Source organism: Cydia splendana, unplaced genomic scaffold (assembly GCF_910591565.1).
Source record: "Cydia splendana unplaced genomic scaffold, ilCydSple1.2 scaffold_143_ctg1, whole genome shotgun sequence".
In the NCBI taxonomy this organism is placed as follows: Eukaryota; Metazoa; Arthropoda; class Insecta; order Lepidoptera; family Tortricidae; genus Cydia; species Cydia splendana.
In genome coordinates this window covers 68115-89921 of record NW_026946861.1, presented here as the reverse complement: position 1 = coordinate 89921, position 21807 = coordinate 68115, and the positions used below count along the sequence as shown (strand labels likewise).

At 35.9% G+C, this 21807-nt stretch overlaps 1 protein-coding gene across 1 annotated transcript; it reads right to left on the bottom strand.

Annotated features, from left to right (window-relative positions):
* Window positions 1–11823: 11823 nt before the first annotated feature.
* Window positions 11824–15702, bottom strand: LOC134805526 (uncharacterized protein K02A2.6-like). The gene has a single exon (XM_063778811.1). The coding sequence runs from the start codon at window positions 15700–15702 to the stop codon at window positions 11824–11826; it is 3879 nt and encodes a 1292-aa protein (XP_063634881.1).
* Window positions 15703–21807: the final 6105 nt, after the last annotated feature.

The following is a 21807-nucleotide window of genomic DNA, read 5'->3' as shown; positions in this document are numbered from 1 at the left end:
CTTCACACCGGTATATAAACATATTATGTTTACTAGATGCAGGACAAAATGTAATCTTATGTTATTCATAACAAAGGCACTGTATAATAGAAAGTTTAACTACTGTAAAAAAGATTATACATAAATGTGTAATGTGTTTCAGACTGAATGCCGTTGCCACAACTCACCTGATGTGTTTCATGCCTGCACCACGGTTCACTGCTTCGTGCGAGTTCGGTATTCGTAGTTTAATCATAATGCGTAGTGACAATTCACCTCCTCTCGAGTAGCCCATGGCGAGGGTAACTAACTTGTTCCCGGGGAAGGACGGCATAGTACGCGCAGTTGAGTGACCCTTGGTAAAGCGGTCATATTCACAATAGGTCCATTACAAAAATATGTGTACTGCCTATAGAATATAACTTAGCCTAATCTTTAGTTTTTAATAAGTGTCTAAAGTGCCTAATACAAAGGTATACATATGTATGTATTTAAGAGCTTACACATATTTATTTATTCTGTTAAGATTTGTGTTGATTAACCATCAGTTGTTTCTTTAAAAATAAGTAATAAGTATATAATTTAATTATTGTAGTGACTCCTGTTAAATGTTGCTCATGTTAACATACGCATTTAAATTTATTTAATCTCGTGGCGCAATAATGTTAGCAACATTGAAAAACGAACTAAAGGTTCCATATTTAAAATCATAAGAATATTGTTATTTTCGTTGCCATAGCGGCACTTCATCAATTTCTTTCCTATAACAATGTACGTTTCGTGGTTTACTCAATAAAACTAAATGTTTCCTACTGAAGATCTTTAAATTACAAACCTACAGTCCACAACTCTCCACCTATGAAGGCCATGGCCTTTTCATTCATAGAACGTAGTGCTTATATACCCATTCCTTGGCGGTCTTGAAGCCAACATTTAAAATTCAAAATAATATCATAACGTAAAGTCAGTAACATGCCAGCAGCAAGTGAGGTTTGCAATTATACATGCTACTTTTGGCTACATAAATAAAATTATTATGTTGAAAATAGTACAAACTTAAGAAGAAATCTGTATTAAAATAGGTCTCCTACTGCTAAGTAACGTTGTCTAATGCGTACGACCTTAATAGCGATCAAAATTTTATGGTAAATGATCTCGATTTTAACACTTTCAGTGCCAAGCGTCCCATTTCCAATACAAAAACGGTGGGTTCATCCACGCAGCGGATTCTTGGCAGTGAATGTGTTTAAACCTAATTTAAATTTTCAGATTTTGAACCACCAGCAAAAGTTTTAGAAGAAAGTTTTATATTTCCTGTTGCTAAACTGAGACATGAAAACCCATAACCACACAGCAAAACTTGAACATCGGAAAATAATCTATAGTAAAGAAAAATAAATAAACTCAGAACATTTGTATGTTTCATTTTATTTAAGATAATTACACTTCCTAATAAAAAATACGTAGGAATTATTTCAAAAACAATAGGTCTTGCGGTAAGTATGTGTTACTATGTGTTATGTGCACTCAGCATCATGCCTATCTACCGCTCCTTGTATTGACTTAAATTTATAAGTAACTTCCACATGCATACGAACGATGAACAATCTTCTTGTACATGCGCTGGATGCCATCCGGGTTTTTATGGAAATGTGGTTTTCAATCATAAGTTTTTGCCTAAAAGCAAAAACTGTAGAACTTAACAGTAGAAATAGGAAAATATGATGTCAAGTATAACTCATTACCTTTGTACTAAATCAGCCTTTTTTCGAGCTATTAATTGATTTATCCGTTAAAGCTTTGCTTGAAGTTCACGTACTGTTATAAATTAATACATATTACGTTGAAAATTACATGGATAGTCGTGAAAAATCTGTGTATTTGTTGTGTTTAAAAGTTGACAGAAATGTCACGTTGGAAACGCACGTATTTTTCGATAACATCTGTCACGTTTACTCGCGTAAAGTATTTACGCAGAATAATTCTGGCTCAGTTTTCATTATACAATTAGAAAGAGAGCGTTTTAGGTGTGAAGTTAGGCAAGTATGGAAAACTCGCGTAAAAACGTTTATAACTCATGGTACCAATTGAAATTTTTAGTTCTTTAAGTAACCGGTAGAGGCGCTGTACAATTACTCCATACATTTTCCTTAACTTTCACGTTATCGACTGTCATTCACGGAACTCATGGTAGAGCTTCAGATAGCCAAAGCTGCGGTGAAACGACTTTCCAGGGTATGCATATGGGAGAACATACAACCAGTATCACACTAATGCGGACGCCTTGTTTTCTCGATCTTTCTGTACATGTCCAAACCTAGACCATTAAAACTGAAACCCATCATAGGACAGATGCATTTGAGAGGTGGTGCTGGCGAAGAATGCTTGAACGCAGTAATAGGTGAAATTGCATCAAGTCTCGACGAACTCAACATCAAACCGAGGTTATCCACTATTTGTACTCACCGCGCACGTACTTTCTTCTGCTATCGAGGCAGAAGAGGATCCTATAGTCTGGAGAAGCTCATAATCACTGGCCACATGGCAAGGAAGCGTAGGGATAGGCATGGACGTATGGCCACACGGTGGGCGAACAGAAAAAATATTAAAGACAAAGCCACATTACAGGCTAGCATATCTAGGTACTGCAGATGGTGAGCACTGGTGAAGAACCACACAGGACAGGTGTCTAACTGTCCACTGTGACCCAAGAGACACGATAGGGACACGAATAAAACTGATAACTCTGTCTTGTGACTATTGCTCCTGTAGTACTTAGTCGTACATAAAACAAATACCATGTCCTTAACACTACGATATTTCACAGCAATATTAAAATTAATGAAGAAAGATACATATAGAACTTCATTATATGACATCTGATTCTAATTGTGATTCTGATTCTTGTGTAGCTCCAGCCTCCAGCCTGCATTTTATATCTCAATATTCTAATTAAATCTGATAATCAAGTTAACAGTTGAGGCCACGATCATATACCAATAATTATTTGGCTCATGATTGATCTCTTCCTTTTACTATAACATAAAAAGTTTAATACTTAATTGAAGTTACCTATCACCCTTTCCTTCCTTCTTCACAGGTTTAAATCAACACATTTTATGTTAGAAATAATGTTCACTCGCATCACAATGTCTGTTGTGATAGACGACAGACAACTCTACGTGCCAAAGGTATGGTTTTACCGAGTTTTCAATAACAGGCATTATAACTACATAATATTACAAACACCTAATGTTGGTACACACTGTATTATCCATACTATTTTATTAACATCTGAGCAAAATCTGTGTTGACAGACGAGATAAAATAATTAGCCGATACGCTGTTGAGCCTGGAATAAATATAATATGATATAAAAGGCTAATTTCTAGCCTAGTGTTAAAAATAAAAAAATATTAATTATTATTAATGTTTCGTCTAGACCATCTAGTATTATTACAGTTTACCACACAACATCTATCGTGGCCCATTTTTATTGTAAATATGATTTTTAAGGCAAAAAGAAACGTGAACAAAATAACTGAAAAGTATGTGAATTGACAGAAACACTGCTTGCTAACTTGTCATATTGTCATTTAGCCACATCAAGCGCTGAGTTTGTTTCGGCTCCCCCCACCACTTGCCTTGCACGCAGCGAATACCTACTATTCCTTTTCGTTACCTAGACATAGGTAATATACTCTGGAACAAATGCTCATGTGTCTTTGTCATTATGCCATTATTTAATTTCAGAACTACTTGCACAGAGTGGTATAATGGGTGTACTGCCATCTCGCCGAAATATTTTTCGCCTAATTTCACTTCCCAACCAACTTATTGCAGTACTTTTAGTTGGCAAACCAATGCTTAGCATATTATTATTTAGCATAATTTTTATTTGACCACAATTTTATTTAGCAGATGTTCATTTTACCACGATTTATTTAGAAAAATAGTCACTAAGCAAATGTTTTATTATACCTAACTATTTATTGTTACATAACGTTTGCCAAAATTGAAACTTCGCATACTTTTTATTTGATCACAATTATATTTAGCAGATGTTCATTTTACCAAAATTCATTAAGACAAATAGTGACTTAGCAAATGTTTCAACTTAGCTAACTATTAATTGTCAAAAAACGTTTGCTTTATTTATACTTACTTTTCATAATATATTTTGATGGCTATTTGACCTGTTGGTGGGTATTTTTTATCAAACGTATCTACATATTTCCATGCACGGGTGCCACTACGCTAATAGATTTGATGACTGTACCAAACTGTTACCTAAGCAGTAAGCTATTTATGTGACCTTTAAGGGAACACCCAAATATTCCAAAATATGTTTTTCCGACTTTCATAACCTCGATTTTTATAATCCCGATGTTTTATATGTCCGAAATATCGAAATTACGATAGAAGACTGTGTTATTTCCGAATACTTAAAATCCGATTTTCATATGGACGAAAGCTTAAAGTTCCGATTTAGAAAAAATCCGATAATATTTTTTCCGAATTTGATTATTTCGAAAAATCATTGACCTATCGGAAATAAAGTAATTCGGTATTCAAAAATTCGATCTTTTGTAAACTCGGAATAATTAAATTTGTGATTTTCAAAATAAAGACTTAAACGCACTTTTTAAAGTCTAACTAACCAAAATCCGAATAGAAGCACCTTACTATCCACGTGGTCTTGTCTGTCCTACCCCTAGAGTGTATGTAAAAAGCCGGAGACGCGGAGGGGAACCAACCCTCGCCCGCCTTAGTGCCTGCGCTTTGCTACGCAAGGGCGAAGAGGCTGCTATGCCCGTAGCGCCGGAGCAGATGCGGAGCCCAACAAAAAAACTGTTGGCACAAAAGTGGCTTAGGTTAGGTTAGAACTGCAACCCCACGAAAACAAACTATTGCCAGAAAAGTGGGTTAGGTTAGGTAAGAACTGCGACCTCACGAAAACAAACTGTTGCCAGAAAAGTGGGTTAGGTTAGGTTAAAACTGCGTCCCCCAAGAAAAAGAACTGTTGTCTGAAAAGTGGTTTAGGTTAGGTTAGAACTGCAACCCCCAAGAAAACGAACTATTGCCAGAAAAGTGTTTTAGGTTAGGTTAGAACTGCGACCTCACGAAAACAAACTGTTGCCTGAAAGGTGGGTTAGGTTAGGTTGGAACTGCGACCCCACGAAAACAAACTGTTGCCAGAAAAGTGGGTTAGGTTAGGTTAGAACTGCGACCCCACGAAAACAAACTGTTGCCTGAAAGGTGGGTTAGGTTAGGTTAGAACTGCGACCCCCAAGAAAACGAACTGTTGCCAGAAAAGTGGGTTAGGTTAGGTTAGAACTGCAACCCCCAAGGTAACGAACTGTTGCCAGAAAAGTGGGTTAGGTTAGGTTAGAACTGCGAACCTACGAAAACAAACTGTTGCATGAAAGGTGGGTTAGGTTAGGTTAGAACTGCGACCCCCAAGAAAACGAACTGTTGCCAGAAAAGTGGGTTAGGTTAGGTTAGAACTGCGACCCCACGAAAACAAACTGTTGCCAGAAAAGTGGGTTAGGTTAGGTTAGAACTGCGACCCCACGAAAACAAACTGTTGCCTGAAAGGTGGGTTAAGTTAGGTTAGAACTGCGACCCCCAAGAAAACGAACTGTTGCCAGAAAAGTGGGTTAGGTTAGGTTAGAACTGCGACCCCACGAAAACAAACTGTTGCCAGAAAAGTGGGTTAGGTTAGGTTAGAACTGCGACCCCACGAAAACAAACTGTTGCCTGAAAGGTGGGTTAGGTTAGGTTAGAACTGCGACCCCCAAGAAAACGAACTGTTGCCAGAAAAGTGGGTTAGGTTAGGTTAGAACTGCGACCCCACGAAAACAAACTGTTGCCTGAAAAGTGGGTTAGGTTAGGTTAGAACTGCGACCCCACGAAAACAAACTGTTGCCTGAAAGGTGGGTTAGGTTAGGTTAGAACTGCGACCCCCAAGAAAACGAACTGTTGCCAGAAAAGTGGGTTAGATTAGGTTAGAACTACGACCCCACGAAAACAAACTGTTGCCTGAAAGGTGGGTTAGGTTAGGTTAGAACTGCGACCCCACGAAAACAAACTGTTGCCTGAAAGGTGGGTTAGGTTAGGTTAGAACTGCGAACCCACGAAAACAAACTGTTGGTTCGATATTCTAAAATTCGGCATAAAATATTTCGGAAATATGTAGTGTACCCGACCTTTAAAGAAAACACTTCATTTCAAGTTTTAAGCTTTATTAATAACATAACATAAACAAAAATTTCACTGTATATAGGTTACATGATCACCCTGCTGTCTTAAATAAAGAAAGTCTGCTATGATGTGGCAGCTATATCTAGTTAATTTATTTGGGTACAATCAAAGTACTTCATTACAAAACCATTATTTTTTCCATATAACCCTATATGGTAGGTCAATTGAATATTTTTTTCTTCATGATCAACCCACAACAATATACCTGTTAAATACAGGCCGTTTTTTTATAAAAAACTAATACACAAATATATGATTAAAAAAAAAACAAGACTTAAGTAATATAATCAACCAAAACAGTTTTCAAGAAAGATAATTTCATAACTTTTGAAATCTTACATTTTCGCAATATTAAAAACCTGAAGCTCTTATATTTTTAGGTTTGCAGCAATGCACATTAGTAGTTTTACTTCAGAATATTCAGCTTTATGCTCTAAAATTCTTTCTATTCTGCTGTCTTTGTCTAAATATATCTTCTTCTTTTTTTGTGGCGGAGCACCAACAAAAATCTGTTCAATATCACCAGAATTTGACAAAGTCTCTTTGATCAATACTTTTGTCAAGCCATATACACCGGGGTGATGTTTGTCAATAATAGTATTGATTTTATGGTGCCAAGCTTCGGCAGAATTCGAAGTTCTAGGTACTTTCTTCTCATTGACGGTGTGGCAACTCCAATAACTTGGCGCATATTTTGGTTGTGTGTTCCATGTGCCACTGACGTAGTTCTCTTCAAACCAAAGCGCTATTCCTTTCCAATCTGGATCATTTATATACTGTAAGAGCTTATTGAAATATATCGAAATTTCATCTTCAGGTAAATAGCTGAGTGCTAATAAACATTTCACTTGCTTATTGAACAGCATATCGGATGAGTACTTGTTCACACAGTTTTGAGCTTGAATTTGCCTAAAACAAAAAGTATATTTATAAATTACTAAGAAAAAAACAGTCATGTAGGAATACCAGAGCGAAGTGTTGTTAGTAAAGTCACGAGAAAATTAGGTTATCTTAGAGAATACAGGTAAGGGGGGGCTCGGGGGGCGAAGCCCCCCGCATTTTTTACAATTTCTATAAGGCCCACTTGCACCATTCTACTAACCCGAGGTTAACCGGTTAAACCTGGAGTTACCATGGTTACCAGTACAATTTCACACTAGGTTAACGGTTTAACCGCTTAACCCCGGGTTATTGGGATGGTGCAAGTGGGCCTAAGATAGCTACTTTTAACCTGGATAGGTTCGTTAGGTTTCTTATGTACCTCAGAGCGGAAGTAGGAGCCCCGCGATAGCTGGTTACCAGCTCAAAGTTGCTTAAATACATGAAGGTTTGCCATTTTACAAATAAAATAGTGTATCCAATTTTTTATTTACCTGAAAATAATTTGTCCAAGATGGAACGAACAGCCTTGGAGCATTACGTTTTCAAAATTTGATTTTAGGCTCAAAATCGCGGCCTTTTCGAAATCCAGTACACAAATGTTAGGTGTCAGATCAATATCGTTTTCTTGTCCATAAAGCATTAATAACTCGAACATGACATCGTAGGTACGTTTGTCCTTATTTGTGCTCAAAAAGAAACATAATGGAAATGTCTTTGGATTGTCCTCGAAAATGTTACCATGAATAGTATATAGTTGCTTAAATATTGTTGGAGCAACTTTAAATGTACCGTCTAAAATCCAGTAGGTAGATTTGCTCAAAATTTTTATCAAATTTAATGTGGACATTAGCATAATTCGCTTGTTCTTATCAAAAATTTGATCCTTCAAGATGAAATTTTCCCCATTAATGTCCGTGAGTGACTCATCTATCTTAAATGATATATCAGTGGGTTCTTTTATAGCATCCATTGATCTTCTTTGACGATATATAGTCTGCTTTAGAGCAGATGTAGACGGCAAGTTCTCCACTACACATGAAGAAGCATTAGCTTTGTTGTTTTGTATTATATTGCAAACTTTCAACTGAGAATTTACAGCATCATTTTTTATATTTTGTAAAAAATCACTTGTACACTTCCGGCCGGGATCCGGGCCATGATTGTGATTTGTATTGGTTTTGAATACCGTATGGATTCCATATTTAATCAAAGTAACCATAGTCGCAGAGCAATGATTAACTTTATTTCGCCGCAACTCACACGTCCAATAATATTTTTCTTTGACTATACGACATTTTTCATATGAATATCCGTTTTTGAATAGTTTTATACATCCTTTCGAGGAAATAAAACTCTCACACTTGTCAGTCTCGTCACTAGAATCACTCATCATAACAAAGTAGTACACTTTAAATAAGTAAAAATCCAGAAGACTTAATTTCGTTGCATATCACATTAACACACATCAACCGACTGATTGAAATGGTTATGGAATGTAGTAAACAAAATTACTACCTCCATCATTGAACTGCACATCTCGAAAAACTACCTACCTACATAACGAAATAAAATGCGACTGTAATTTGTACCATGAGTACTACATTATTAGGGTATTTAGTAGTATGCATCACAATATTAGGCGAAAAATAATTTATGCCTATCAATACATTCGACATAACAATAAAAGACATTTTGAAACATGACCAACCAAATATTTTGCCATACAATAATATTGTAAATAATCATTTGCGACATGTTATATATGCGAAACATTGGTTTGCCATCTGATAGTTTTGCCAAATGATACTATGGGAAAAATAGTTTGGGAAGTGATAATTTGCCATACAATTTTCGGCCACATATTAGTAAACCGGTATAATGACTACTATCATAGTTAAAAATACGTTATCACATTTATTTAAATAACCGAATACTTGAGAATTTCTCTTATTCAGAAACCTATCCACCATGGTCTTACTACCGTCTCTATAATTATTATGAATATGTAGGTTCGTATTCTTTAGTATTTAGTATCTCGCAATCGTAGGTGATATCAATTAATATGTGTTGCTTGATTCCAATTCATTTAACAAAATCAAATTAGTTATGCATGGCTAATGGCTATTCTTTAAATTATCTACCACTCCCTTATCCATTTCTGTTCGAGTAAAAGTAAAGTATGTACTATGTACTTAGAAGTATCTAAATCAGTTAGCAGATAATATAGAAACCACTAGCCCATTCAATCAGTATGACTTTCACTGGGAGTCTTTTCAATAATAACTTATTTTAGCATTTTTAACACTTTAGGTTTGGGTCATCGTATGTACATACATACACAATTCAGAAGTTTAGTTAATCTTTATCTAATCACTAATCTATGGACTTTCCACACTAAGAATCAATGGTTCAGTAATAATAGGAAGTCATTATACCTTAGGGTATTGCTTAAGTGCAAACATATTAGTGGTGGCTTATACTAAACAGTTTTGCCTTTGTCCTTTACATATCCAAGTTGATATTTACTGATTCTCTGATAACAATCTATATTGAAATGTTAATTGGGAATAAATTAAGATACTATGCTTTATTACATCAACAGACAAGTCTTTGGAACCTTAATGTAACGCTGATTAAACGCAATCCATTAAGTAAGTGAATATTGTTTAAATTAATTCGGTAGTTTTTTATTCGTTTACAAACATTTTACCCGTTTATTCTTTCAGAACAGAAATATCATGCATGCCAATTGAGTATGTTACTATTGTTAAATCTAGCGAGCCCCATTTTTGGCCGTTTGCTGGTACCATTAGAATGGCTGAGTGATTCTGATTGAGTTCCAATGATGTTCCTGGTCCTTTGAGTTTGAGTAGTATGTACCTACATTGTACATATGACGCCAAGTTGTAATCTGATTTCAAGTGCCTCCTGCATTTTCATTCAGGCACATTACAACTAAATTGTACCGACTTCCAAGAAACCAATCCGTTACAATTCCTTACGATTGTAACAACAAACAACGATGAGGCAAGAAATTCCATATTAACATCTCTTATGATATGAGTGGTTCTAGTCCTTCAAACGTGGTGAGTGTTAAATTCGAGTTTTTAATTAAACTCTATGGTTCTGATTAAAGCCCAGTGAAAATATGGATCCGCAAAACATACCATTATAATAGCCTGGTTTGTTTGTCTGGAAGATATCAATCTTTTAGCGATAAGACCGCCCGTTGTGCACCATAGTATAAGTGATATGTGTTAAGTTCCTTTACATTGTGACGTCCAGACTCCGTTGTGTACTGGGTGATCAAATGAAACAACTGTTATTGTTCGTGCACTCCGCCAGCCACCCGCCGCCATCACACTTCTCCACGGAGTGAAGCTAGCGGGTAGTTGCGTCGTACTGTTTATTGTGTAATCGTCACATCTCTCCCTTTTTACAATGATTTATTTATTTTACTTTATATATTTATCATGCAACAATAGTTCAGTTTATCGTATTATCTTATACTCGCTAGGTTAATTTATTTTTCCAATCTAGGTATACTACCACCGGTTCGGAAAGGTTAACCTCAGACCCGAGAAGAACCGGCGTAAGAAACTCGGCGAGGTGTGGATGTATTCATTTTACAACAGTTAAATAATAAATATTTTCCAACACTAGCAAGCCTTTAAATCTGTAAAACTATTATTTTACTTTTACAATTTCTTCTTAGGTGTCAGTCCCTCTCCTTCTCCTATTTGCAGTTTTGAGTTTTTTATTCAATTGCTTATAACTCAAAGATTTACTTTAAACGCCTTAATTACTACATTTTCCTTTTGATGCTTACACATTTCCAGGTATTTCCATTAGCATACAATATAATATTTTACTAATTAATACCTATTTCATGATTTAGGTACAATAACATTGTTAGGTTGCCAAGCGCCTTGGACATTAGTTACTTATTGGCAATAACTGATTGACTCTGTTTTACTTGTCTTGTATGATGTTAATATATATAATGCAATTTAAAATACTTGTAGATAATCCAAGGTCAAATAAAGTAGGAATGTTACATTCGTTGTAGAGGTACCACGTCAAGTACCTATGATTAGTTTTACTTGTGAATAGGTTAAGCAAACAATAATCTATATAAATAGATTTATATATTATTAATTTGTTAGGTACCTACTAAGATTTACCTGCCTATTTGACCATTATTATTATTAATTGCATTGCATACATATCTAATTATCGTTCTTTAATTATTATAGTGTATGTTAATTCCGTAATTTGATATCTCCTATCACCAACACTGGCTCGACAATGCCCTCGCACAATCATTAACTCCACTTCCTTGATAGTCAACGTATAGCCAGCGGCCATCGTCCCACAGACAAGTGAAGTCTCTTTCACGGCTTTCCCGCCAATACAAGGACACACGAGACAGCGTATGTATGCTATTTAAGCCACTCGCATAACCGCATACACTACATCCCTCCCTTGAAGTTAAATTAGATAAATAACAACAAGCATATTGTGACCAAATCAATATATTCTACAATACTAGAATCAGTCTCCAGGTTAACCATTAACAGTGCATATTATTTTGCTTTTACAAGACTTTAAACAAGTATTATATTTTTTATAAAGTATGAATGTAATTAACAATACAAACTAACAAATAATAATAATAAACGAATAATGGCACAGTAATCACAGCTCATTATTACTATCACCTTGTTCCCCACCAGTTCCTTCTTCCTGGTCTTTCCTCTGCACAGCTTCCCACTGTCCTTCTACTCTTTTCAGGTGAACTACATTTCTCCTCAGTACTTGCCCTGTTATATCATTTTTCACTGAGATGTCGCCTCTAGTAGCACTTTGTACCGTATAAGGTGTTGGATTGTAGTTTGAGCTGAGTTTATGTCCTTTGTCCATATTCTTGACATATACTTTATCTCCTTCAGCTAGACTAGACTCAGTAGCACCTCTTCTTTTGTCTGCATATTCTTTCCCTTTTTCTTTCTGTATCTTATCACGCTCTCGTACCCCCAGGTCAACAGTAGTGCTTTCAAATCTATCAATAGATGGAATCTTGTCTCTATTCTGTCGTCTAAAGAACAGTTCTGATGGTGACTTGTCTGTGGATGAATGGGGCGTACTGTTATACATTAATAGGTACTCCATCAAACTTTCTTTAATGTCCTTTTTCTCCAAATGACTGATCTTGAGGCGTTTCATTATGTCACGATTCTGTCTTTCGACCTCTCCGTTCATCTGGGGCCAATACGGTACCGTGTTGTGAACGATGATATTGCATTCTTCGCAAAACGATCGAAACTCTTCGCTCACAAACTGCCGGCCGTTGTCTACAGTTATTGAGACAGGGTAACCTAGCCTGCTAAAAATTTCTTTGAGCAGCTTTATAATTTGACAACTGGTTACTATCTTGCTGATTTTAACTTCTTTATAGCGGCTATAATAGTCTACTACAACTAGCAGGTAGTCATTGTTAGGTAAAGGTCCTAAAAGATCCATCGCGACATCAACCCACGGAGCTAAAGGAAGTTCGCGTCTCTTCAGGGGTGTTGGAGGATTTGGTAAGCCTACTAGGGTGCAACTCTTGCAGGATTTAACCAAATTTTCTGCATCCTTGTCGATTCTTGGCCACCACACCTTTGACCTGAGCCTACCCTTCATTGCGACAATCCCAGGGTGGCCTTCGTGCGCAGCGTCCAGTACTCCTTTCCTCAATTTCTGAGGTATCACAATTCGGTTTCCTCGAAGTAAAATATCACCGTAGAAACATAGTTCATTCTCAAATATTTTATAACCTTTGACGGTCTCATTCCATTCTTTTTCATAGACTCCCTTTTTAACGCCTCTTACTTCTTCATCATTCACCGAAGCTTCAATAATGGCAGACATTGAAGTCGCATGTGGTCTTGCTTGCTCCACAATTTGATGTATGTGTTCGTCTCCTCCTTTAGATTGTGCATCTATCAATTTGCATAGGCGAGATAACGGATCCGCGATATTCACCTTTCCTGGCCTGTAGGTTACGTTATAATCATATGATTGGAGTCTCAGCACCCAACGTTCAATGCGTGCACAAGGCTTTGATTTTAGTCCAAACAATATTTCCAATGGCTTGTGATCTGTAATGAGATCAAACTTCTTGCCGAAGAGAAATATATTAAAATGTTCAACAGACCAAACTAGTGCAAGAGCCTCTTTCTCAGTTTGACTGTATTTTCTTTCGCAGTCTGTTAATGTCCGGTTTCCATACGCGATTATTCGCGGGCCATTTGAATCAGTTTGTATTAAAATAGCTCCAAGGCCAACAGGGCTCGCGTCAGCAATAACTTGGGTTTTGTCATTAATATCGTAATATCCTAGCGATTGTATTTTACTTAGTGCCTCTTTCAGCTCTGTAAATGCCCTGTCTTGCTCGCTAGTCCAATATGGTTTGATGTCAGCCTTTTTTCCCAGTTTTTTCCTTAACAATTCTTTTAAAGGTTCCGTTCTGGTGGCTAAATTAGGCAACCACTTGTTTACATAATTCACAAGTCCTAAAAAGCTCTGTAGTTCTTCTATTGTTGCCGGAAGCCTGAAGTTAGAAATGCTCTCCATATACTTTGGCAATGGTTTCACTCCACTTGGTGATAGTTCGTGTCCCAAGAAATGGACCTTCCTTACCTTGTATATGCACTTCTGTTCATTGAGTAGTATGTCATTCTCCTTAAGCACTTCCAACACCATTGCCAGTCGCATGTCATGTTGCTCTTCATTGTCTCCAAAAACTAATATGTCATCTATGAAGTTTAACACTCCGTCACATTTAACTAAAAGCTTTTCCAAAACTTTTTGAAATATCTCCGGAGCGCAAGAAATTCCAAACATGAGTCTTTTATATTGGTAGAGCCCTTTAGCTGTTATAAAGGTGGTTATGTGTCTACAATCCGGGTGTAATTCCAACTGGTGGAAAGCGTCCTTGATATCAAGCTTACTAAAATATTTAGCTTTCCCAATTTCCGGTAATAGTTTATCCATACATGGCAAAGGATGATTTTCCCTTAAAATAGCGGTATTGGCACGTCGCATATCCACACACAGCCGCAAATCTCCATTTTCTTTTATAATGGGCACCATTGGAGACACCCATCGTGAAGGTCCATTAACTTCTTCAATGATGTCTCGAGCAAGTAAGTCTTGGATCTTGTTCTCAACTTTTTGTTCTAGAGGCAATGGTATTCTCCGGTATGGCTGTGATACTGGTTGTACATTTTGGTCAATAGGGATTTCTACCAGTACATCCTTGAGCTTGGGAAACGGTTTTGACTTGACATCTTCATCAATTTTATTCACATCTACACAAATTTTCAAGACGCCCAGACGTGTTGCCGTTTCTCTGCCCAACAAGTCTTGCGTACCTCCCGCAATAACATAAACTGTTGCATATTCTTCGCGACCATTTGCCTTAATTGTAGTTTCAAATGATCCTTTAACATTGAGTGGAGTGTGACTGCCATATGGCATAAGAGATCTGGTTGGGTTGGATGTTTGGTTGGTTGCTATAGCTCCTAAACTTTTCAAGGTTTCCCAAGTTTCTCCTGTAATAAGGTTGGGCCTGCAACCAGAATCAACCAGCAAATCAGTCTTGATTCCACCCAAGACGCATTCAATTATGGCATCGTTGTCAATATTAAAAACATAATCTACTTCAACTCTTGCTTTTTTGTTTCCCTTTATGTTCCTACTTGAGTGATTATCCAATTTCCTTTTCATGCCACTTGTTCTGCAGTATTGACGGAAATGTCCCATCTTGCCACAACCAAAACAAGTTTTATCCAATGCAGGACACTCTTTGTAATCGGTTTGATGGTTCTTCTTCCCGCAACGTCCACAAGGTATTGTATTATTTCTTCTGTGTGTTTCTTCTTTCTTAGTTCTGTAAGCACCATCTTTCTTATTTCTATTGTAAATGGCATTAACTTCTTGGTTTTCTTCCTTTTTCTCCGAGCTTCCTTGTTTTTTATCATATATTTCTAATTGGTCATTGACTACTTCTAATGTATTCGCCTCAGTCACTATTTTTTCTAAGGTAATGCTGTCACCTATTGTGAGAATCTTCTTGCGTAGTTCAGCTGAATTACATTTTTCAGTGATCTGGTCAATCAAGTGGTCATCTTTTTTATCAAAACTGCATTTCTCAGCTTGTTTCCGAAGTCGGACTAAAAAACTTTCAAACTTTTCTTTATCTTCCTGTTTGATCAGTCTGAACATGTGACGCTCAAAAACCCGGTTAGTCTTGGGGACAAAGTATTCATCAAGTTTTTTTATTGCTGTGTCGAAAACATCTACTCCCACTGCAGCTTTAACCTCTGCACCAGGTAAGTTGTAGTAAATATCTTGCAGGCTTGTTCCTCCGAAGTGCAGTAATGTAGCTCGTTTCTTCACATCTGATGTGACATCAGCGGCATCAATATATATGAATAGTGACCTCTTCCATCTCTCCCATTTGCTGCCGATGGAACTTCGGTCACCATCCAAGTCTAGCCCCTCCAGGGTCAGCGATGGTTGTTGAGTCATAGTAACGTAATCCCGTTACGGCCACCTGAAATATCAAATTAGTTCGTAACCAATAGGTTAATCACCTGACTGTTTTCAATTTAATGAAGGTTGTCAACCAGTTCCAATTTAATGGAGGTGTTCCTTTGAACAACCAGACATTTCCCAATTTAATGGAGGCTATGCCGACCAATTCCAATTGAATGGAGGTATTCATTTGAACTACCAGACTATTTCCAATTTAATGGAGGTTGTCAACCATATTCAATTTAATGAAGGTGTTCCTTTGAACAACCAGACATTTCCCAATTTAATGGAGGCTATGCCGACCAATTCCAATTGAATGGAGGTATTCATTTGAACTACCAGACTATTTCCAATTTAATGGAGGTTATGTCAACCCAGTTTAACATAATAAAGTATTTATGAAAGTTTGTACTTCACTAAATAACCTAGAATAAATATGCGTATTATTGAGATGAACTCCGCTGGAAAATAAGAACTAAACATTTTAATTTTGATTTTTATTACACCAGCTACACACCATTGGCATTAATGACACTAGCAGTTCAAATGTAACATTCTCATGATAAATTGCAATAACTAAATAAATAATATGGATTTATAACAACCCGGCAGCCATTTTGTATATATTTCACATGACTGTGCATCTTAAGAGTGAATATGTACAACTTTTATTACTTTAAAGTTGAATGACGGTAAAAAAAAAACACATATTAAATGGCTAACATTGAAATTAATAACAATGCACGAATCTCAATTCAGAATGCAAAATGAACATTGTTTTTTACTATTTTACGCTGTCTAGGTTCCTTACTTGTTTGTGTACAAGCCGGGTTAAACAAACCCAAATTTTCCATTAAAAACCCCGCTTACATAATGATATATGGCATTTAATGGTAGAAACGATCAAATATATTGTACAAATAGTGTTTTGTATATGAGGCTTGGCAATTATAACGATGTTATTTTAATTTTGGAATGGAATTATAACCTAAGTTTTTTGCCAAAACTGGTCATCCATTTCCTTGAGATTTTAGCAATGAAGCTTACCTTTTTTCTCGTCGCCACTTATAGTGTATGTTAATTCCGTAATTTGATATCTCCTATCACCAACACTGGCTCGACAATGCCCTCGCACAATCATTAACTCCACTTCCTTGATAGTCAACGTATAGCCAGCGGCCATCGTCCCACAGACAAGTGAAGTCTCTTTCACGGCTTTCCCGCCAATACAAGGACACACGAGACAGCGTATGTATGCTATTTAAGCCACTCGCATAACCGCATACACTACAATTATAATACTTGAATAATATAATCTTGACATCAATTAATCCAAATATTTATTTTATTCATTTTATTGCTCAAAAAGTAACACAGCAAATATAATATCGAATGTAATATTATTCTAGCAACTTACTTATGCGAAGAATCATAATTACAATTTATGTTATGAAAATAACGTAACACTTTACTAATTGAAAGCTGATTTTTCAATTGAATTGTGACCAGTAAGTATTGTATTATTATTTCCACAATAATTACTGTCAGACTGTCACATAAATATTATTATTTGTACTTATACACTTTTTCTTCGGTTTATTTCAATTACTTGCAACATATTTTATAAACCTGAAACATAGGTATACACCTTGTATGTCTGCTTCCTATATCCTGCCATTGGTAAGTATGTCATTTAATTTCAATAAACATCTTCCAACGAACCGCGTAACCAATGGAATTCCATTATTCTAACCATGATCCCATGAAATACTGAGTACATCAGAGTACAGTTCGAATGTTTAGGTCCTTTACCATTTTATCGTTACGTTTAACGTTTCTAAATGATAAGACCTAGGTTTTTGGTCTTTTGAGTCTTAGTGCTCAATTAGTACAATAAATGTGTACTCTTGGGTAGATCAATGAAGTGGTTCAAGCTACAACTTTAATCTACTAGTTTTACTTAATTTGTTAGCCTCACAAATTAAACATCAGGCAAACTGTCATTGAGAGCGATCAAAATCACGGTTAATTCGAATACTTATTGTTTTTATTTTATAATGTGTAGGTACCTACACACAGTATTTAGTTATTTGTTTCTGTTTTGATTTAATGTATCGGTTCTGAGACTATGTATAATTTCTAATGTATGTATTGTCTCAACCGCATACCTAAGCGTTTTGGCATCCTTAATTATTGTAAGTTTATGCATGTGACTGAAATAAGGAAATATATTTTCCGGTAAAGTGCCTTTTTAATTACACTTAATTATAATTAGTCATCACATCGCACACATCACTCTTTCATCTTCATCTGAGTAGGTGTACCTACTACCTAGGTAGTTAAAAAGGGACTTCGTCATCTACACTGTTAACCGACAAAAGTCGTATGTCTATTTACAAGACATTAGGTTAACTGCTGGTCACTAGAGTTTTTTCTGTTAGTACCTTAGTCATGGTTGCCTTGGGTATAGTTTCGTAGTTTAGTAAGCAGTGCTTCCTCACCGTGTAAGGCTCCCCGCATCGCCACTTCAGTTTTTACAGCATTGACTTTAGGTACTACATGACATGATGTATTATGACAGGCCCAGCGTCTATTTACGTACCTGTTGTACTTGGGTTTGTAATTGAGCTTTGCCCTGATTATTATTCTATAGAATCATGTATTCCGGCTCTAAAATAGATTGGAATTGGGATTTATTATATGAAATCTGGGTCATATACGATTTTGAAGAATTGTATATCCTCATCTATTTATAGGTTTTATTTGGGCAGTTTAGGCATGCCTCTGTGTTCCACAATTTCCACGGCTACTTACGCAGAATGCATTATTACTCTTATCCTGGTCACCTGCTTGTTTCTCTTAAACTATAATTTAACCTGTCTTCTAACTGTTCCAACAGGATTGCTACAACAATCTTTAACCGGAATACCGTCTAAGTCGTCGTATAATATATTTTTATATATACTTTGTTCGTTTTTATTTAAGCTGATACAGTAAGTTCTTACCCATACGAACATCTGCAAAATGCAGTAAATTTATGATACGGGTATAGGTTAGAAGAAGATTAAATTGTAATACTTTACAGGAAATGTTTTCCAACCGGCGTATTTTTTTTTGTATAATTGAAATCTATCCTGAATCTACATTAGTAGATATGCCTATTCCCGAGGCCATCCATCTAACACATCTAACCCTACGCCTTAAGTTAACTGGAACAGTAGGCAGAGGCACTAAACTGCTTATTATATAATTTCGAATTCAATAAATACATTACATAATAGGAGGTCACTCTATACTAACATAATGTCAATTTATGACTATTTTGCCTCCCTATTAAGTTTTGGTGGGCTAAAGAATCCGTCTAATGGTGGTATCTAGGACATTTTGGATGACCTAAAACAAGATACTATCGTCAGTTTACTTTTAAGTACTATGTTGTACTAATTTAGACGACCTATAACAAAAGGTCCTATCGTTAGTACCAACCACCACTATCGCGTCTACTAGACTAGTTACTATAGGTACATTTGACTCTTTTGGTTTGTTAGTACCAGTTGAACATTCAACTTACTAATTATTCTCTGTTTGTATCGTAGGTAAGTGTTATGATTTCGCTTATAATTTCTTTTGTTTTGCTAGTACTAGTTGAACATTCAACCTACTACTTATTTATTTTGCTAGTACCAGTTGAAAGTTCCAACCTACTGATTATTTGTTTTGCTAGTACCAGTTGAAAGTTCCAACCCACTAATTATTTGTTTTGTTAGTACCAGTTGAAAGTTCCAACCTACTAATTATTTGTTGTGCTAGTCCCAGTTGAAAGTTCCAACCTACTTATTATTTGTTTTGCTAGTACCAGTTGAAAGTTCCAACCTACTAATTATTTGATTTGCTAGCAACAGTTGAACAATCAACCTACTAATTATTTGTTATGCTAGTACCAGTTGAACAATCAACCTACAAATTATTTGTTTTGCTAGTACCAGTTGAACATTTCAACCTACTAATTATTTGTTTTGCTAGTACCAGTTGAACAATCAACCTACTAATTATTTGTTTTGCTAGTACCAGTTGAACGTTTCAACCTACTAATTATTTGTTTTGCTAGTACCGGTTGAAAGATTCAACCTACTACTTATTTGTTTTGCTAGTACCAGTTGAACGTTTCAACCTACTCATTATTTGTTTTGCTAGTACCAGTTGAACGTTTCAACCTACTAATTATTTGTTTTGCTAGTACCGGTTGAAAGTTGCAACCTACTAATTATTTGTTTTGCTAGTACCAGTTGAACGTTTCAACCTACTAATTATTTGTTTTGCTAGTACCAGTTGAACGTTTCAACCTACTAATTATTTGTTTTGCTAGTACCGGTTGAAAGTTGCAACCTACTAATTATTTGTTTTGCTAGTACTGGTTGAAAGTTTCAACCTACTAATTATTTGTTTTGCTAGTACCAGTTGAACATTTCAACCTACTAATTATTTGTTTTGCTAGTACTGGTTGAAAGTTTCAACCTACTAATTATTTGTTTTGCTAGTACCGGTTGAACGTTTCAACCTACTAATTATTACTTACTGCAGCATAGATGTGATGTACAGTTTACTTCTTGCAATTTATTTTCTTGTTAGTCCGAATCCGACTTACTACTCAATTCATTTGATGCTGAGTTTACGTGTCTACTCCTACAGTAAAACAATAACAAAGCCCTCGGCATTCATCAGTCTAAGTACGCTATCTATAGTTCTTGACTCACTTGACATCGTAACGGTCCTTGATAATTTAACTGGTCCGTTACCTGCTAGCATTGTTTATTATCATAAACAGCACATACCTATGAATATATAAATACATGTTAAGTCGACACTAAGTTAACATCGATTCATACCCATATCGTGCTATAAATAGCATTTCAATTGATTATAACTGGTTATTTTAACCGAACAATATTTCTTTTAGGACATAAGGTCCATAAAATGTATACAACTATACCGACTTAATATGCAGGTTTCTCTATACGTTCCCTCATGTAAAAATATCTTAGTATTTAATTACACGACTAAATAGGTCGGTATATTTTAAGTATGAACGGTAAATACACAACTCATAATAATCATGATTTCCGCGAAGGTAGTTTGATTATTTACCCTTTATATCATATGAATTCTAATATACGATTTTGAGTCAGAAAATAAACCATGTACCATCTGTATTTGTAACACGCAAACCATCAGCATATTCGTTTCTGTCATTTCATGGCTAATACGTCGGTGCCACATCATAGGAATAATGTAACATGAGTACATTATTTTTTGTAGTGACCCCAATTATTGATCTATCTTGCATTGATTACACTTTTGGATTTACATTTGGCAACCAGGCTCACGCACAGTAGCCATTGTCAAAGAGTTAGTGTAATAAGCACGCGTATATTTCTTCTTTGCTTAGTAAACATTCCTCCCGAGCTACATACCATCAATTATTTACTCAATAATAGTTGTAAAGTTAACCACTGTTCTTATGTAAACAGTCGACAAAATCAACTGTGCATATACTTACATAATTGTTTTTATTAACATTGATTGTAAACAAAACTATAAAATTAGGTATAGGTACTAGATCTACGTTTTTACAGTAATATTTAAATTCTGCATTAGTTCCTTTAATACTCCTCTTACGTGAGTTTGGAATTTCATAACCTACTTACGTAAGTACCGCCCAACAAAATCGTTGCGGTTTTAATATTTTCGCATTATGTACAACCGTACGTCACTCGTTACACTGAATATCACCTCGCCCAAAATTTTGTATTACCTGAATACAATCGGCAGCTCGGGAGGAAATGGACAAATACGGTAGCTATTAGGTTAGGATTTCCATACCTTAGGTTGTTTTTTTTTTTCCGCCACCGTTACCTTTCCTTTCCTTTCTTTCTTTTTTTTTTTTTTTTTTTTTTTTTTTTTTTTTTTTTTTTTTTTTTTTTTTTTTTTTGTAGTATTTTACCCTCGTCGCCATCTGTGACGTCCAGGCTCCGTTGTGTACTGGGTGATCAAATGAAACAACTGTTATTGCTCGTGCACTCCGCCAGCCACCCGCCTGCC